This window comes from Chiloscyllium plagiosum, unplaced genomic scaffold, assembly GCF_037043375.1.
Source record: "Chiloscyllium plagiosum isolate Xiang-an unplaced genomic scaffold, Cpla_swu_hap1 HiC_scaffold_5, whole genome shotgun sequence".
Lineage (NCBI taxonomy): Eukaryota > Metazoa > Chordata > Chondrichthyes > Orectolobiformes > Hemiscylliidae > Chiloscyllium > Chiloscyllium plagiosum.
This window is the reverse complement of record NW_028270143.1, coordinates 118,563,726-118,583,154: the sequence shown is the minus strand read 5'-3', so window position 1 is coordinate 118,583,154 and position 19,429 is coordinate 118,563,726. Positions and strand designations below refer to the sequence as shown.

At 42.5% G+C, this 19,429-nt stretch overlaps 1 protein-coding gene across 2 annotated transcripts in view; it reads left to right on the top strand.

Moving 5' to 3' along the window:
- Window positions 1–19,429, top strand: part of wdr48a (WD repeat domain 48a) — a 128,529-nt gene that overhangs the window by 69,839 nt on the left and 39,261 nt on the right. For both annotated transcript variants that reach the window (XM_043690779.2, XM_043690778.2), the window contains exons 8-10: window positions 609–833; window positions 12,348–12,422; window positions 14,504–14,606. In XM_043690779.2, the coding sequence (XP_043546714.2) occupies window positions 609–833; window positions 12,348–12,422; window positions 14,504–14,606 (403 nt within the window). The remainder of the gene's footprint in view (window positions 1–608; window positions 834–12,347; window positions 12,423–14,503; window positions 14,607–19,429) is intronic.

Here is a 19,429-nt window from a genome sequence, read left to right as displayed (position 1 = left end):
GTATTAGATTAGATTACATTACATTACAATGTGGAAACCGGCCCTTCAGCCCAACAAGTCCACACCGACCCGCCGAAGCGTAACCCACCCATATCCCTACATTTGCCCCTTACCTAACACTACGGGCAATTTAGCATGGCCAATTCACCTGAGCTGCACATCTTTGGACTGTGGGAGGAAACCGGAGCACCCGGAGGAAACCCACACAGACACAGGGAGAACGTGCAAACTCCACACAGTCAGTCCCCTGAGGCGGGAATTGAACCTGGGTCTCTGGCGCTGTGAGGCAGCAGTGCTAACTACTGTGCCACCGTGCCGCCCACACGGTGTATGACCCCCTATACACATTTATGTTTTTACACGACCTTTTGATAAACCGGCCCATTCCTGGCCCCTCTAGATGCTGGTTAATAAAAAGTTTGCTGTATTAATTTGTCTATGGTTTCTGTGTGAAGAGTGGGCCACCACACCAACTCTGTTTGCCATTAGGGATGCATAATAAGTGCTTGCCAATCCAGCAACATCCACATTCCACAAGCCAATAAAAGTGACAATTTAACATTTGTTTTTGGTGTTGATAACAGCATCATTCCATTTTTATCCCTTAGTGTTTATCTGGCAGCTCTGATGGGACCATCCGCCTGTGGTCCTTGGGACAGCAGAGGTGCATAGCAACGTATAGGGTCCACGATGAAGGAGTTTGGGCACTGCAAGTCAATGAAGCCTTTACGCATGTCTACTCGGGAGGGCGAGACCGCAAAATCTACTGCACAGACCTCCGGAACCCAGATATTAGAGTTCTGATTTGTGAGGAAAAAGCACCAGTTCTCAAGGTACAGCCGTAAAAATTGGGCAGAACTTTTGGCAACACTGCCGTGCTCAAGTAAAATAGATAGAAGACTGCAGACAGACCAAAGGTAAAGCAGTGAAAATAGTAAGCAGAACACTATCAATGTACTTTCCTATTTACGAACAAAACTCAACCTTCTGAACTCTCAAATAGGAAGCAATATAAAATTGTGGTGTAAAAAGAAAACCCAGCAGACAGTATCTGTGGAGAGTGAAACATAGTTAGCATTTTGAGTCCAATAATTCTTTGGAATAGATGAGAAAGGTGGAAATCTTGGGACTTTTTTGTTATTGTGAAGGGGGTAAGTGTAGATGCTCATGACAGACTAAAGATGAACTCTGACTGAAGGGAAAGCATGAAAAAGAAGGTACGGATACTAAGGAGGAGGGGAAACTATCAAAATGGAGGACAGAATTTGTGCTTTGTTGACCTCCATGTTGAGTCCAAAGTATGTAAAGAATCTAAATGCAAGTGAGGTGCTGTTCCTTCAGCTGGCTATGGTCTTTACTAGAACACTGTAGCGGTCCTAGGGCAGAAAGGTCACCTTGAGAAAATGGCAAGCACATGGACAGTTGGGGTCATGTTGGCAAACTTTATGATGTATTCCACAAAACTGATGCTCCCCCGTATCTGATTTAGTTTCCTCATTGTAGGAAAGAGTCAAGAGTGTGGTGCTGGAAAAGCACAGCAGGTCAGGCAGCATCTGAGGAGCAGAAGAGTCAACATTTCGGGAATAATCTCTTCAGGAATGTGATGGGTGGGAGAAAGAGGGCTGAGAGATAACTTAGAGGTGGGAGGGAGGAAGATAGCTGGGAAGGTGATAGGTGGATGCAGATGGGGGATAATGGTAATAGGGTGGAGTGAATAGGTGGGAAGAAAGATGGACAGATCCAGTCAAGAGGACAGTGCCGGGTTGGAGGGTTAGAAACGAGTGAAGTCGCTGTTGATGTCTTGTGATTAAAGGGTCCCAATGCAGAAGATGAGGCATTCTTCCTCCAGTCATCGAAGGATGAACCTTTGTACTGTGTCTTCCATCACACCCAGAAATTCCTGCCGTTGATGTACTGCCTTCCCTGCTAGGCTCTGCTTCCAGTCGATTTTTGTCAGTTCCTCTCTCATGCCCCTGTAACTACCTTTATTTAACTGTAACACCATTCCATCCGATTTTGCCTTCTCTCTTTCATACTGCAGACTGAACTCTACCATATTCTAATTGCTGCCTCCTAAGTGTTCCCTTACTTTAAGATCTTTTCTAAAGTCTGGCTCATTACATAGAACTAAGTCCAGAATAGCCTGCTCCCTTGTGGGCCCCATCACAAGGTGCTCCAAAAAGCCATCCTGTAAGCATTCCCTTTCGTGGGGTCCACCGGCAATATTATTCACCCAGTCCATTTGCCAATTGAGGTCCCTATGGTCACCTGACCTTTATTTTCTGACATGCCCGATCTATTTCCTGGTACATCTTGTGCCCCTGGTCCTGACCACTGTTAGGAGGTCTGTACATAACTCCCATTATGGTTTTTCTGCCTTTGTGGTTCCTCAACTCCACCCACACAGACTCCACATCATCTGACCCTATGTCATTCAGTGCCATAGATTTAATTTAATTCTTAGCTAACAAGGCATCCCCATCCCATCTGCCCATCTCCCTGTCTTTTCGATAAGTTGTAATTCCTTGGATGTTTAACTGTCACTTCTGAACCCCCTGCAACCACATCTGTGTGGTGCCTACCACATAATCATTCACGATGATTTGTGCTGTTAATTCATTTACTTTGTTATGAATACTACAAGCATTCAGGTAAAGCCTTAATTCCAGTTTTCTTATCCTCATGATTTCCAAAATCTCTAGTAATATGTCCTACGTTATCCTTCCTTCCTTGCTTGCTTTATTCCTAGTCTGCCTTGAACTTAAACCCTGCAAACGTGCTAACCTGCTGCTTATCTTTCTAGTTGACTCCATAATCCCTGTTGCTTTCCCTTTCCTTTCCAACCAACTCACAAGTTTAACATCCTAGTAACCACCATATTTATCCTTTTCACCAGAACATTGGTTCCAGATCGGTTGAGGTGGAGACCGTCCCATTGGTACAGATTCCCCCAGTTCCAAAACTGATGCCAATGTCCCATGAAATGCAATCCCTCTCACCCACACCAATCTCTTAGCCACGTGTTTCCTTCCCTAATTTTCCTATCCCTATGCCAATTCGCACGTGGCTCGGGCAGTAATCCAGAGATTATGACCCTCGAGGACCTGTTCTTCAATTTCCTTCCTAGTGCTTGATACTCCCCAAACAGGTCCTCCTTCCTAGCCTTGCCTATGTTGTTTGTGCCAACTTGAACCGCAACAACTGGATCTACTCCCTCCCGCTGCAATATCCTTTCAAGCCGGCCGGTGATGTCCTGCACCCTGGCATTGGCCAGGCAACACACCATGCAGGACCCCCGATCCGGCTTGCAAAGGATACTATCTGTCCTCCTCCTTATAGAATCCCCTATAACAACTACTTGTCTTTTTGCTCCCCCCTCTTGAATGGCCTTCTGCACCATGGTGCCGTGGTCAACTGGCTCATCTTGTCCACAGCCCTTTCCCTCATCCATACAGGGAGCAAGGATATCATTCCTGTTGGACAAGGTCAAGGGCTGAGGCTCCTCCAGTCCTGAACTCAGAATCCCCCTACCTGCTTCACTTACAGTCACACCCTGTTGTCCCTGATCACTTACTGAATTTGAATTACTTCGTCTACTGGATGTGACTGCCTTCTGAAACAAGGCGTCCAGGTAACTCTTCCCCCTCCCGGATGTGCTGCAGTGTTTGAAGCTCAGATTCTAGATCATCAATTCTAATCTGCACATCAACACTTGCTGCAGATGTGGTCGTTGCTGTTCACATTGCCAGATCCCACATCATACAGCTACAGGTCATGAGATACCCTTAGCGAGTGGGGTTAAGGAAAACCCCAAAGCCTTTTATTCATATATAAGGCGCAGGAGGATAACAAGGGAAAGGGTTGGCCCACTCAAGGACAAAGGAGGAAAGATACGTGTGGAATCAGAGAAAGTGGGGTGAGATTCTTATTGAGTACTTCGCGTCAGTATTCACTGAGGAGAGGGATATGGTGGATGTTAAGGTTAGGGATAGATCTTTGATTACTCTAGGTCAATTTGGCAGAAGGAGGGAGGAAGTGTTGGATATTCTAAAAGGCATCAAGGTGGACTTGTCCCCAAGTCTGGATGGGGATCTATCCCAGGTTACTGAGGGAAGCGAGAGAGGAAATAGCTAGCCTTAACAGATATCTTTGCAGTATGCTTGAACACGGTTAACGTTCCGAAGGACTGGAGAATTACTAATGTTGTCCCCTTGGTTAAGAAGGGTAGCAAGGATAATCCCGGTAATTACAGACTGGTGAGCCTGACGTCCGTGTAGGGAAGCTACTGGAGAAGATACTGAGCGATAGGACATTTATATCCATTTGGAAGAAAGTGGGCTTATCAGTGATAGGCAACATGGTTTTGTGCAGGGAAGGTCATGTCTTACAAACCTAATAGAATTCTTTGAAGAGGTGACAAAGTTGGTTGATGAGAGAAGGGAAGTCATATACATGGACTTCAGTAAGGCATTTGATAAGGTTCCCCATGGTAGGCTCACGAAGGTGAAGTTGCATGAGGTCCAGGGTGTTCTAGCTGGATGGATAAAGAACTAGTTGGGCAATAGGAGACAGAGTAGTCGTGGAAAGGACTTTCTCAAAATGGATACCTGTGACCAATTGGTGTTCCACAGGGATCCACGCTGGGACCACTGTTGTTTATGATATACATAAAAGATTTGGAGGAAGTTGGAGGGTGCCTGATTAGCAAGTTTGTAGATGACACTAAGATTGGTGGAGTAGCAGATAGTGAAGAGGACTGGCAGAGAATACAACAGAATATAGATAGGTTGGAGAGCTGGGCAGAGAAATGGCAGATGGAGTTCAATTCGGACAAATACGAGGTGATGCATTTTGGAAAATCAATCAAAAGCAAACTGTGCAGTAAATAGAAAAGCCCTGAGGAAAATTGATGTACAGAGAGATCTGGGTGTTCAGATCCATTGTTCCCTGAAGGTGGCAACGCAGGCCAGTAGAGTGGTCAAGAAGGCATGCGGCATGCTTTCCTTCATCGGACAGGGTATCGAGTACAAGAGTTGGCAGCTGATGTTACAGTTGGAATACTGCGTATAGTTCTGGTTGCCACGTTACCAAAAGGATGTGGATGCTTTGGAGAGGGTGCAGAGGAGGTTCACCAAGATGTTGCCTGGTATGAAAGGTGCTAGCTATGAAGACGGGTTAAGTAGATTAGGATTATTTTCATTGGAAAGAAGAAGGTTAAAGGTGGGGGGGGGGGAGGGACCTGATTGAGGTCTACAAAATCATGAGAGGTGTAGACCGGGTGGATAGCAAGAAACTTTCTCCCAGAGTGGGAGACTCAATTACTAGGGGTCACAAGTTCAAAGTGAGAGGGCAAAAGTTTAGGGGAGATATGCGTGGAAAGTTCTTCACACACAGGGTGGTGGGTGCCTGGAATGCGTTGCCAGTGGAGGTGGTAGAGGCAGGCACGATACTGTCATTTAAGATGTATGTAGTCAGATATATGAATGGGCAGGGAACAGAGGGAGATAGATCTTAGAAAATAGACGGCAGGTTTAGATAGAGGATCTGGATTGGCGCAGACTTGGAGGGCCAAAGGCCCTGTTCTGTGCTGTAATTTTCTTTGTTCTTGTTGTTCTTGTTACGGATATTGAGTCCAGAAGGCTGCAAGGATCCCAAGCAGAAAATGAGGTGCTGTTATTCCAGCTTGCGCTGAACTTTGCTGGAGCACTGCAGCAAGTCTGAAACAGATGTTGGCCAAGGAACAGTTTGGTGTATTGAAATGGCAGGCAACAAGAAACTGTCTTTTTTCATGGGCAAGCTGTATTGGGACTGATGTCCTCCCAAGTCATTTACTAATACTGTGGGGAATGTTTAAACTCAAGTGGCAGGGGGATTGGAGTAGGGAGAAACAAGAAAGGAAACAAAGTGAGAAACTGAAGAGAAAAATTGAAAGCAGAGCAAATTACTGCTGGCAGCAAATAGGTCCATAGCACAAAAAAAGTGTTTTGTTGAACAAAGATACCTTGGAGTGCAGGTTCATTGCTTCTTGAAAGTAGAGTCACAGGTAGATAGGATAGTGAAGAAAACGTTTAGTATACTTTCCTTTATTGGTGAGAGTATTGAGTACAGGGGTTGGGAGGTCATGTTGTGGCTGTACAGGACAATGGTTAGGCCATTTTTTGGAATATTGCATGCAATTCTGGTCTCCTTCCTATCGGAAGGATGTTGTGAAACTTGAAAGGGTTCAGAAAATATTTACAAGGATGTTGGCAGGGTTGGAGTGTTTGATCTATAGAGAGGAGTTGAATGAATAGGTTGGGGCTGTTTTTCCTGGAGTGTTGGAGACTGAGGGGTGACCTCATAGAGGTTTATAAAATCATGAAGGGCATGGATAGGGTAAATAGGCAAGGTCTTTTCCCTGGGGTGGGGGAGGGGTCCAGAACTAGAGGGTATAGGTTTCGGGTGAGGGGGAAAGATATAAAAGAGATCTAAGGGGCAACGTTTTCACGCAGAAGGTGGTGCATGTATAGAATGAGCTGCCAGAAGAAGTGGTGGAGGCTGGGACAATTGCACCATTTAAAAGGCATCTGGATGGGTATATGAATAGGAAGGGTTTGGAGAGGTATAGGCCAAGTGCTGGCAAATGTGACTAGATTAGGTTGGGATATCTGGTTGGCATGGGAGAGTTGAACCAAAAGGGTCAGTTTGTGTGCTGTACATCTCTATGATGGTACTGTATCTGAATATATCCAGCATTCACTCTACAATGGATGAACTGACAGTAGAAATAGACATGAAAATATAATATGATTGCAATTAACAGTACATGGCTGTAGGGTGATTAGGGCTGGGAATTAAATATCCAGAGATATTCAATATTTAGCAAGGATAGGGAAAAAGAAAAGTAGGTAATTAATGTTTTATCACTAAAGGAATAGTGCAATAGTGGTGAAGGATATTGACTGTGAAAATTATCTGGGTGAAGCCAAGAAGCAAAGCGATGGGAGCATTTATGGGTATTGTCTGAAGGCCTCCAAACAGTAGCAGGATGGTAGGGGATGGCATTCAACCAGCAATTAGTGAGGTACAGGAATCATGGGTGACTTTAGTATACATAGACCAAGTAAATCACATTAGAAACAATGGCTGAATTCCTAAATTTTTTTTTTTAAAAGGCCAGTATGCTTAGGAGCCAACTAGTGAAGAGTCTGTCGTAGATTAGATTACATTACATCACATTACAGTGTGGAAACAGGCCCTTCGGCCCAACAAGTCCACACCGATCCGCCGAAGCGCAACCCACCCATATCCCTACATTTACCCCTTACTTAACACTATGGGCAATTTAGCATGGCCAATTCACCTGAGCTGCACATCTTTGGACTGTGGGAGGAAACCGGAGCACCCGGAGGAAACCCACGCAGACATGGAGAGAACGTGCAAACTCCACACAGTCGCCTGAGGCGGGAATTGAAAACGGGTCTCTGGCGCTGTGAGGCAGCAGTGCTAACCACTGTGCCACCGTGCCGCCCAAAATGTGGTATTGTGCAGTGAGAAGGGATTTAATTGATATTTTTATGCAAGGATCACTGGGGAAGGCTGACCACAATATGATAGAATTCTTCATTTAGCTTAGAAATTGAAGTAGCCCAGCCTAAAACTAGGGTCTTAATAAGAAACAAATTGAACTACTAAGTTATGAGGCATGGTTAGCTACAACCAGTTGGTAACTTCATTAAAGCATGACAGCAGATAGGCAATGGCTGACATTTAGAAATGAAGGCATTCATTGTGCCAGTTATACCTTCCATTCTGGTACAAAAATATAACCAATAAAGCGGCCCAACCATGGCTAACAAAAGAAAGTAACTGTAGTATTCAATCCAAAGAAGACTCGTAGAGTTGCTAGAAAAATAGTAGCAAGTCAGAGTACTGGGTGGAGTTTAGAAATCAAAGGAGAGCGAAGTGATTGACTGGGGGCTAAATAGAGTCTGAGAGTAAACTTGCAAGGAATGTACAGAAGCTTTTAGAGTCAGCTTTTAAGTATGTAAAAAGGAAAAGGCTGGTGAAGATAAATGTAGGTCACTTACAGTCTGAAACAGGAGAATTATTGGAGGAGAAAATGGCATAGCAATTGAATAACCGTTTCAGTTCTGTTCTTCACAGAAGAAGACAAATAACTTTCCAGAAATGATTGAGAAGCAAGAGTCAATTTAGGAGGAGGAAGTTAGTATTAGTTTTTTAAAAAACAAAACTGCTGGAGTAATTAATGGGATTGAAAGTGAAAATCTAAATCCCCAACTCCTAAAGGTGGCAGCCATGAAATTCATGAATGGTTTGGTTGTCATCTTCCAAAATTCTGTAAATTCTGAAACATTCCTGGCAGATCGGAAGGTAGCAAATGTAGTCCCACTATTTTAAAAAAAAAAATAGGAAAACAGGGAATTACACGCTAATTAGTCTAATGTCAATTGGGAGAGGTGGTGTATAATGTTCATGTCACTAGACCTGTCATCCAGAGGTCTAGGCTAATGTGATTTTGTGAGGTTTGAACTTATCCTCTGGGCAGTTGGGTACAACAATAAATTTTGGTCAGGCCAGTAACAGCCACATCTCATGAATTAATTTTTTTTTAAATTCATAGTCTACTATGAGGATATGATAGCAGGGCATTTGTAAATTTACAATGGGATTACACAAAATTAACAAGGATTTATAAAAGAAAAATCACATCATATTTGACAAACTTACTGGAGGTTTTTGTTTTGAGCATGTTACTAGTGGAATATTTAAGGGAGAACCAGTTGGTGGATTTGGATTTTAGAAAGCCTTTCAGAAAGACCCACATAAATTAGCATGCAAGACTAAAGCAGATGGGATGTACTTTAAGAACTGACAATCTATCTAAGACTTCTTCCTTATTAATTTTAAACCCTTGTAGAGATGGTGTTTTCTCCTCTCTCATCATGGCTTGGGCAGTATCCTTCTCTTTTGTATTAACTTAACATCTCAGCCATGTTCCCTACATCCAAGTGAAAGTCCCCTGTTTGATGTTTAATTGCCTGTTTAATCACACTTTTACTTTTATATTCCAGTAGAAGACATTATAGGAAGACATTAATAAAGTTAGAGAATGGGCAAATAATTGACAGATTAAGTTCAGACAATTGAGATTGTGGAAGAATAATAAACTCATTAATTACTTGGAAGGTACAAATCTAAATGCGATTGAGTAATAGAGGAATCTTGGTGCACTTAGACACTAGCAACAAAATGATATCACAGGTTAGCAAGGCCATAAAGAAAACCAAGCACTAGACCTTATCTCAAGAAGAACGAGTGGCCATCTTATTTGTAACATCGATGATTCTGAGTGAGATTGAAAGAATAGATGCTGAGAGGATGTTGCCCCTCATGGGAGCTCTAGAACTAGTGAATGCAGACTTTTAAAATAAGGTGTCTCTCGCTTAAGATGGAGCTGAGAGAATGTCTTCTGACAGTGGTTGGTATTTGGAATTATCTTTCCTAGCAATCATTGGAGGCTGGTCATTGAATATATTCAAAGTTGAGTTCGAGTTTGATCATGGGGGAACTGGCAGGAAATGGAGTTAAGGCTACCATCAGATCAGTCGTGATTTTACCGAACAGTCCCAAGGAGTTATATGGCTTACCCTGGCTCCCTGTTTCTTATGTTCTTATGTTTCTAGAAGGATAAAATTAGCAATTAAGAAAGTTGAGCTGAACCTGTATTGAACCTTGGTTCAATCGGGCACAACATTTCAGAAAAGGATAAACAGACTGGATCTTTGTTCTTTTGCTTAAAACAGCTGAGAAGGTATCTAATAAAGATCTTTGAAATAATGAAAGGTTTGGCAGTGAATTGCAGAGAATCTTTCCACGTGATGAAAAACATCAACATAAAATAGTCAAGAAATCCAATAGGAAATTCAGGGGGGAAAGAAACTTATTTTTAAGACACTTTTAGTTTGCAGTCTGGTAAAACTGGAAAATATACACCTCTTCCCACCCTGCCCCCTGTAAAAACGCCATCCCATATTCCCAATTCCTTCGCCTTCGCCGCATCTACTCCCAGGAGGACCAAATCCAATACCGAACAACCCAGATGGCCTCCTTCTTCAAAGACTGCAATTTCCCCTCAGACGTGGTTGATGATGCTCTCCACCGCATCTCCTCCACTTCCCGCTCCTCCGCCCTTGAACCCCGCCCCTCCAGTCGCCACCAGGACAGAACCCCACTAGTCCTCACCTACCACCCCACCAACCTCCATGTACAGCGTATCATCCTTCGTCATTTCCGCCACCTCCAAACGGACCCCACCACCAAGGATATATTTCCCTCCCCACCCCTATCAACGTTCCGTAAAGACCACTCCCTCCGTGACTCCCTCGTCAGGTCCACACCCCCCACCAACCCAACCTCCACTCCCGGCACCTTCCCCTGCAACTGCAAAAAATGCAAAACTTGCGCTCACACCTCCCCCCTTACTTCCCTCCAAGGCCCCAAGGGATCTTTCAATATCCGTCAGAAATTCACCTGCACCTCCACGCACATCATTTACTGCATCCGCTGCACCTGATGTGCCTCCTATACATTGGGGAGACAGGCCGCCTACTTGCGGAACGTTTCAGAGAACACCTCTGGGACACCTGCACCAACCAACCCAACCGCCCCGTGGCTGAACACTTTAACTCCCCCTCCCACTCCGCCAAGGACATGCAGGTCCTTGGCCGCCTCCATCGCCAGATCATGGCAACATGATGCCTGGAGGAAGAGCGACTCATCTTCCGCCTAGGAACCCTCCAGCCACAGGGGATGAATGCGGATTTCCCCAGCTTCCTCATTTCCCCTCCCCCCACCTTTTCTCAGTCCCAGCCCTCAGACTCAGCACCGCCTTCTTGACCTGCAATCTTCTTCCTGACCTCTCTGCCCCAACCCCCCTCCAGCCTATCACCCTCACCTTAACCTCCTTCCACCTATCGCATTCCCAATGCCCCGCCCCCAAGTTCCTCCTCCCTACCTTTTATCTTAGCCTGCTTGGCACACCCACCTCATTCCTGAAGAAGGGCTTATGCCCGAAACATCGATTCTCCTGCTCCTTGGATGCTGCCTGACCTGCTGCGCTTTTCCAGCAACACATTTTTAAGCTCTGATCTCCAGCATCTACAGTCCTCACTTTCTCCTCATCATCCAGGAAGTGTTTGAAACAAATTGTATGGAAGGTAGAGAGAGTTACAGTAATAGATTTAGATGAAGAAACATAGAAGGTGGATCAAGTGGAGCATAAGAATGGCTTGGACTGGTTGGGCTATTTTGATTGTTCTAGATACAGAAGCTAGCTGTATTTTCTGCATTTCTGGGAGAAGAAAAAATGCAGAGCAACACCCAATTCAGGATTCCTTTGTCAAAAGGCTCCTATCTAATTTTTTTGTGGGTGATCAGGCAATTCCAGGAAGGTGTATAAATTGCAAATTATTTTCTGTACAATTTGCCTCAATGTTGTGACGACTTTTATTTTCCATAAATCCTCCTTGAAAGATTTCACCAACTTCTCAACCTACCCATGCAGTAGGATTCTGTTCACCTAAGAAGAGTAAAATGTGTATCCTCGACCTCCATTTGATTTAATTTTGTTCTGCCTGACCCCCATCACCTCAAATGCACTCTGTGCTTGCATGGTATTCTGCCCGTAATTGTGCATAGATCCATTTCAGTTTTGCAGTAGTGCACAACTTGGCAGATTTACCATTTTTCTTTCTTGTTACGATGCAAGTGTCGAGCAAGAACTTTAATTTTGCACTTATGCTGTGGTCTATTCTCGGAGAACACAGTTGCCCAACTACTTTTGGTCTGTACTGGCACTCTGAGTAGACGAGGGCCATCAGTAATGTCTCAGTTGCTGATGTTCTTGCTCCTCCAGCTTGTGATTGCTGGTTTTTGGACCAGGCTGATACATAGCTCCATCTTGTTTGCTAATATTCATTAAGCAATTGTGGAAGATGCTGTCCATTTCACTCCAAAGTATATCAGTTGTTGCACAGATGATCACTTTTTCAGGCTTCCCCACCAAATGTTCAGTTGGTCATTTAAAAAATCTTCAGTAATCCCTTTCCACGAAAGTGGGCCAAATCCATTTCAATGAAATCCTTATATTTTTGTGCAGCAATTGATGTATTAAAATATAAATCCCGATTACAAGAGACCTGAGCATCTAGTAAGTTTTCAGTAATATCAAGAAAATCATTTCAACATAGCACTTTCTTCGTCTTCATTGAGGTTCATTCTGTCATTAAGAGGTATTACATTTTGTGCTTCCTTTTAATGTCGTCGTATTTCAATGTGTTTTGCAGATGGAGATTGATCGATCAGCTGACCCAGCTCCAGCCATCTGGGTGGCCACCACAAAATCGTCAGTGAATAAATGGGTGAATATGTTTGTGCTCTTCCAGTCTGCAGCATACTTACTTAATGCAAATATTGCATAGATCTTAGTCATCTATCAGTTGCATTTTGTCTTGGCATCAAATCTGCTAATGTGCAGGCTCTAAGGGTAATTTGTAGGACTACTATATTGATGCATACATCAAGCCCCTCAATCTTGAGCACTATTTTGTTGTCCATCCTTCTGTTTCCTACTCTGCTAGCTCAAAATCTAAAGGAATTATTTTTTGTTTAGTTGCACCCTGGAATAGTCCCTTTTGCTAAGTTACAGTTCTTACCCACCCATACATTTATGGTTTAGTCCATAAGTTTAGTAGTTTGATGGCTTCAGTAAAATACAAAACTTAAAATTGTTGGTTCAAACAAGAAACCCATCTTCAGGTCTCTTTTTTTCAAATGCTGGTTTTTGGAGGGCGAGTGTGCAATTTGCCGTGGTGGAAAAATAGGATGGCATCACTCTGCTTATCTTGCCACCTAATGTGGAAGTCTTTCATTGTTTAGCTCTAAATTGTCCTGCTGAATTGGTTGTTCTAAAATGGAGAGGAGAAAGCATTTCTTAAAACCTTTGCACGTACCACAATGTGCTATACATGTAGTAAAGGCAAAATACTGCAGATGCTGGAAATCTGATCCTAACGGTGTGCTGGAGAAGCTCAGCTGTCTGGTCGTATCTGTTCAGCAAGAAACAGTTAACATTTTGAGGCATGTATGACTCCATTTATGTTTCCATAGATGAAATGGGATCCCAATTACTATTTTCTTTTGGAGTGGAATGATTTAAATATGCAGCATAGGAGTTGTGGCATCAGCATTCCCACCTGAGATTTACGGATGTTTTATGAATTTATGTTTCAATTGCTGTTGTAGCATCGTGACCGTGTGAGAGAGTGCAGAATAGGCAGCGAAAGCAGTTTATCATCAAAGAAGTTTATTGAATAAGATAAACATATTAGAATTAATTTTGTAAGGTCCTCAGATCTGGACATTCTCTTCTTTGTTTTCCCTGCCCGAGTAACCATGATCCTTCAGCCAAGGGGTTAGGTAAGCACAATCCAGCTCATGGCTTTAATTCAAATAAGGTCAACAGAAAACATTGCTCAACAATCCAGGTCTCGAATTGAACCAACTTTTACGTTGATGACTTCTTGTTACGAATCAGTGAAGTGTATGAGCTTCATGCTTTGTGTATTGAATATTTAAGTTTAGGTCTTTAAAAAAAAAAAATCATGTTACTGCTTCTATAACATCCTTGAGTAAGAGGACTATTAAAAGGCATTGTAAGCAAATATCATAGGTGACACTCAAAGTTTATTAAAAGGATACAATGTAGAAACATTGGGACAGAACAGTGGCTCAGTGGTTAGCACTGGGGTCCCAGGTTCGATTCCAGCCTTGGGTGACTGTCTACGTGGAGTTTGCACATTCTCCCCGTGTCTGCGTGGGTTTTCTCTGGGTGCTCCGGTTTCCTCCCACAGTCCAAAGATGTGCCGGTCAGGTGAATTGGCCATGCTAAATTGCTCATAGCATTAGGTGCATTAGTCAGAGGGAAATGGGTCTGGGTGGGTTACTCTTCGGAGGGTCAGTGTGGACTGGTTGGATCGAAGGGCCTGTTTCCACACTGTAAGGAATCTAAACAGGGCATTCTGACCATTTTGCCTCTGCTAACCACATTCCCCATTTTACTAATATTGTCCTGCAAAATGTTTGTATTCAGTTATGTATCCAATTCTGTCTTTAAAGCTTACTATAGAATATCCTTTTACTGCCCCATCAGACAGCGCATTCCATATCATCTTGTCCGACTGTTGTCTTATCATCTTACCATCATGTCAGATCATTACTTTGATCATATGCATTAAATATCCTTTAAACCTTCTCTCTGTTATATTAGCTGAGAGAGAGAGAGACACACTAATATACTCAAAAATTATGAAATTAAAGAAGTCATTATCCCCCTGAAACTTCAACTTCGTTGCTAAGCAGGTCTACTTGCAGTTTTAAGATGTATGTACATAGGAAAATATGCATGGATATTAAGTTAAAGTTTTCATAATTTGTTTTGCAGTCCATGAAGGGTATTCAGAATTTTAGAGCATCTGGTGATTATGACAATGATTGCAGTGCACCATTAATTCCTCTTTGCACACAGCCAGAACAAGTCATTAAAGGTGCGTACAAGTCACTTACCAAGCAATGTATTTATTTATCAGACGATTGAATAACTGTTTGTCTCGTTTGTTTAAAGTACGTCTGAAATGCGTTGATGCAATTAGCCTGGCTGAGATTCCTGCCAGACGACAGTGGCAGCTTAGGGTCTGCCAAGCAATTGAGATTTTCAGACAGCTGCTGCCTAACGTGCTGAATATTTCCTGTTTTTTCTCATTTTGCTTTTCGGGTTTCCAGCATGTAAAGGAAAAGAAAATCTTAGATTTTTATGTAAGCCTTTCATAATCCAAAGCCATAGCAAACTTGATAATTAGCTTGCACATTGCCAACTCCCCAAATCAGCAATGTTGTATTGACCAAATTTGTTTTTACATTGTAGTTAGGGACAAATTGTTATTCAAGTCACTGGTGAGAACTTCCCTACTCTTCAGAATAGAACTTAGGATCCATTATGTTATGATTCACTGTGTTAGAGCACTGGCCACTATTCCTGAATTCGTCAGAAAAGCAGGAATTTTGGAGAGGATTTGAGGAAAAGCTTTTTCACCCAGAGGGCGGTCGGAACCTTATAGTAATCACAATCTTTAAAAAGTACTTGGAAGAATACTTAACATTGTAACGTTCAAGGCTGTGGGCCGTGTACTGGAATGGGGAGGCAATGGCCTAGTGAAATGATCACTTGGCTATTAATCCAGAAACTCAGCTAATGTTCTGGGGACCTGGGCTCAAGACCTGCCATGGCAGCAAAAGAAAAATCTGGAAGTAAGAACCTACTGATGACCATCAGACCATTTGTCGATTGTCAGAAAAGCCCATCTGGTTTACTAATGTCCTTCAGAGAAGAATATCAGCTGTCCTTGCCTGGTCCAGCCTACATGTGACTCCACACCCATAGCAGTGTGGTTGACTCTCAACTGCCTTTGAGTGGCTTGCTAGACATTTCAGTTATATCAATCATACAAAGCTTTAACAAAGAAATGAAATCAGACAGACGACCAGAAAAGATGACGACAGAAGCAGCCCTGTCAACCATGCAAAGTTCTCCTCACAAGCATTTGGAAGCTACTGCCAAAATTGACAAATTCATTGAATCCCCCACGATCAACATCCTGGGGGTTACCATTGACCAGAAGCTCAGCTGGCTTCTCCACATTAATACAGTGCTTACAAGAGCAGGTCAGAGGCTAAGAATACTGCAGCAAATAATTCACCGCCTGGCTACCATGTACAATGTACAAGTCAAGAGCGTGATGGGATATTCCAAACTTGCCTGGATGGGTGCAGCTCTAAAAACACTTGAAGAAGCTTGACACCATCCAAGACGCAGCAGCCTGCTTGATTGGAACTTATCAACAAACATCCACTCCCTCCACCACCAGTGCTCAGTAACAGTGATCTAAGCTGTCAACAAGATGCACTGCAGAAATTCACCAAAGCTCCTTAGACAGCATCTTCCAAATCCATGACCACTTCCACCTAGAAGTACAAGGGCAGCAGATAAATGAGAATACCATACATGCAAGTTCCCCTCCAAGCCACTCACCGTCCTGATCAGAAATATATCGTCGTTACTTTACTGTTGCTGAGCCAAAATCCTGGAGCACCCTCCCCAATGGTATTGTGGGTCAGTTCTGCGGACCGCAGTGGTTTAAGAAAGCAGCTCACCACCATGTTTTCAAGGTCAACTAGGGACAGGCATTAAATGCTGGCCAGCTAATTATGTCTACATCCCAAGAGTGATTTAAAATGTGGGATTAGTGTAGTTTTAGTGTAGCTATGGCAGTACAGACTTGATGGGCAGTAGAGCTGATTCTATGATTTTTAAATAAGTACAATATTCCCCAATTTCCCTGATTTTTACATCCAAATTATACCAGATTTCTGAACTTTAATTATTAAACTCAGGTATAGGTAAACAGTTATAAATTATCCGCATATAACACTGCAAAATTAAATGCTAATCCCCATATAAACCTCCCCCTTACCCACATGCACAGATACACAGTCACACTCTGGTTTTTGCTTATGGGTTGCTGAGATGATTCTTGTGCTGTTGCTTTTCACAAGCTTGTCTTCCGAAGCTTCCACTGGTTTACAAATGACACAAGGTGGCTTGCTCATTCACAAAGGATCTTTTGACTTAATCAGTTAAAGATCACAGCTTACAATGAACGTAGAACATTACAGTGCAGTACAGGCCCTTCGACCCTCGATGTTGCGCTGACCTGTCGTACCAATCTGAAGCCCATCTAACCTACACTATTCCATGTACGTCCATATGCTTGTCCAATGACGACTTAAATGTACTTAAAGTTGGCAAATCTACTACCATTGCAGGCAAAGCATTCCATACCCTTATTACTCTGACATCTGTCCTATATCTATCACCCCTCAATTTAAAGCTATACCCCCTCGTGCTCGCCATCACCAATTGCTGAAGGAAAGATTTTCGTAAGGTTTAAAATGGGTTTTGACTGCAGAGAATTGAGTAGGTGGAGGTCAAATCCTTGCTCTGTAGCTTGTTCCCAGCCCAAAACTGTTCAGTTACCTGACAACCAATCAGATGATTTTGACAGGCACCAGCCTTTGTCATTGGCTGATGAACTAGTAATCAGTCAACTTCTTGTTGCCACCCTGCACATCAGTACATAACTCCTCAGCTCCAATCATCTACAGCCACCTTGTTTGGAGGCTGAGGGGTGACCTGAGGTTTATAAAGGCATGAGGGATATGATAGGGTAAATAGCCAGGGTCTTTTCCCCAGGGTAAGGACTCCACAACTAGAGAACTCAGATTTAAGGTGAGAGGGGAAAGATTTAAAAGGGGACAGCTTGTTCATGCAAAGGGTGGTGCGTGTATGGAATGAGCTGCCAGAGGAAGTGGTGGAGGCTGGTACGATTACAACATTTAAAATGGCATCTGGATGGGTATGTGAATAGGGAGGGTTTGGAGGGGTATGGGCAAATGGCAAAAGTGTTGGCAAATGGAACAAGATTAGTTTAGGATATCTGTTCAGCATGGATGAGTCGGACGGAAGGGTCTGTTTCCATGCTGTTCAATTGTATGACACTATAATTACTGTGTTCAGACAACTATTTATGATGCTTGTCAGATTACTTTTTAAAAATTACAGCTAGCCCTTCAAATACTGTTGTTTCTCATTTAGGTCCCCGGTTTTCAAAAGCACAAAAATAAAAAGACATTGGTCCTAACAATATTCAAAATGTCTCTTTCAAAAGAGTAGGCACTGGCATAGTGGTGTTACCGTCAGCCTGAATTATTTAGGTGTTCTTAGCACTCGCAATAAACCTATTGGGGTTTTTTTCTTATTGTTTATTTCTTAATGTTTATTTTTAAAAGACAACCCCTCCTTCCTTGCCGTAAAGAATGGAAGGTAAGGGAATTAAAATTGTAACAAATCAAAAGAAGAATATTAAATGCTGACAAGTAAAAGGTAGGGAATGGTATTTTTAGTTTATTGTGCACATGGCTTTAGCTGAAAATTATGTATTAATCCTACCTGTTTATAACTACCTAGTGTACTTTGTCATTTTATGTATCTTATCCATTTGCATTAACATGAATTAATGTAAATATATTTAGACACAGTTGGGTAAAGTAAGTGCATATTTGTGAACTATGTCCAGCTGTGGTTGCAATGCAAGCTAATATTCAATTGCATGTCATGAGGTAGAAAATCAATTAAATCATTAAAGGTTTTGGAGAAAACTGGAACAGCTTTTGATTATGTGCCTTATGTGAAAGCAGATGGTATCTAATCCCAAAGCATTATAGCAGTAGAGTTAATTGTTTTTAAAATTCTGAAAGGTTAAATCTTGCGCTCATGTCAGTCAGACCATGACATGAGGTCATTATGGTTCTACCTGCAGACCTGCTTCATTGTGCCTGTGGGCTGTTGAGTTAAGATTCAATGTTGAGTTAAGATTCAATACTATGCAACAATGGAATAGTAGGAGATGGTGTGTGCTTAGAGGACTACTTGAATGTTGTTGATTAAATAAGGGCACAGCTTGAAGAATAATATTTCATTACGATACAGTTTTGAGTTTTGTTCGTGCAGTCTCCACAGCTGTACATTACAATTGAAATCTCACGTTTCTCATTGGTGGTATGCTGGATTGAATCTATGTTCAGTCAGCCTGTGGTGTGTTATGTTGCATTGTTTTTGAGGGTTGAGCACTTTGAGTTTACCAAAACTAGATGGAGTGTAGCAGTTCAAGAATGCAGCTAGCTACCGCTTTCTGAAAAGCAGTTTGCGATGTGCAGCAAGTGCTCAGATTTTGCAGGTGGCATTAACATTCCACGAAAGAATTTTTAAAATTCAGCATTTAAAAACTTTGTTTTGTCAAAACACAACTTTAAAAAAAATCTGTTGCACGTCAGTTAAATTATAATTTCCTTAGCCTTTCTGAGGTTCCACTCACTCAGTGCCCACATATATTTGTTTCCATCGTGGTTTGTTGCATAGTATCGGATGAACAACTTTGGCTTACTGATGTATAGCCATTAGAAATACTAAACTTGACTATAGAACTCCCCCATTACTCCGCGACATCAGGATCAATGCTATTAATACGGCTGCCTCGGCTGAATTCAGCCATCTCAGTTGGTACCAAACTAAAATTGTCTAAGTCAGTACAACTGAGCTTCTCAATGGATAACCTCAGTAAGCCAGAAGGAGAATACTGTCAATGCATGATACTGCTAAACATTGTTTTAAAGTAGCTTGAAATAATTTACGATGATCAGTCAAATGAGTAACAAACTGCTTGAGGGATGTTTTTTAAACCTAGTTGAAACAGTG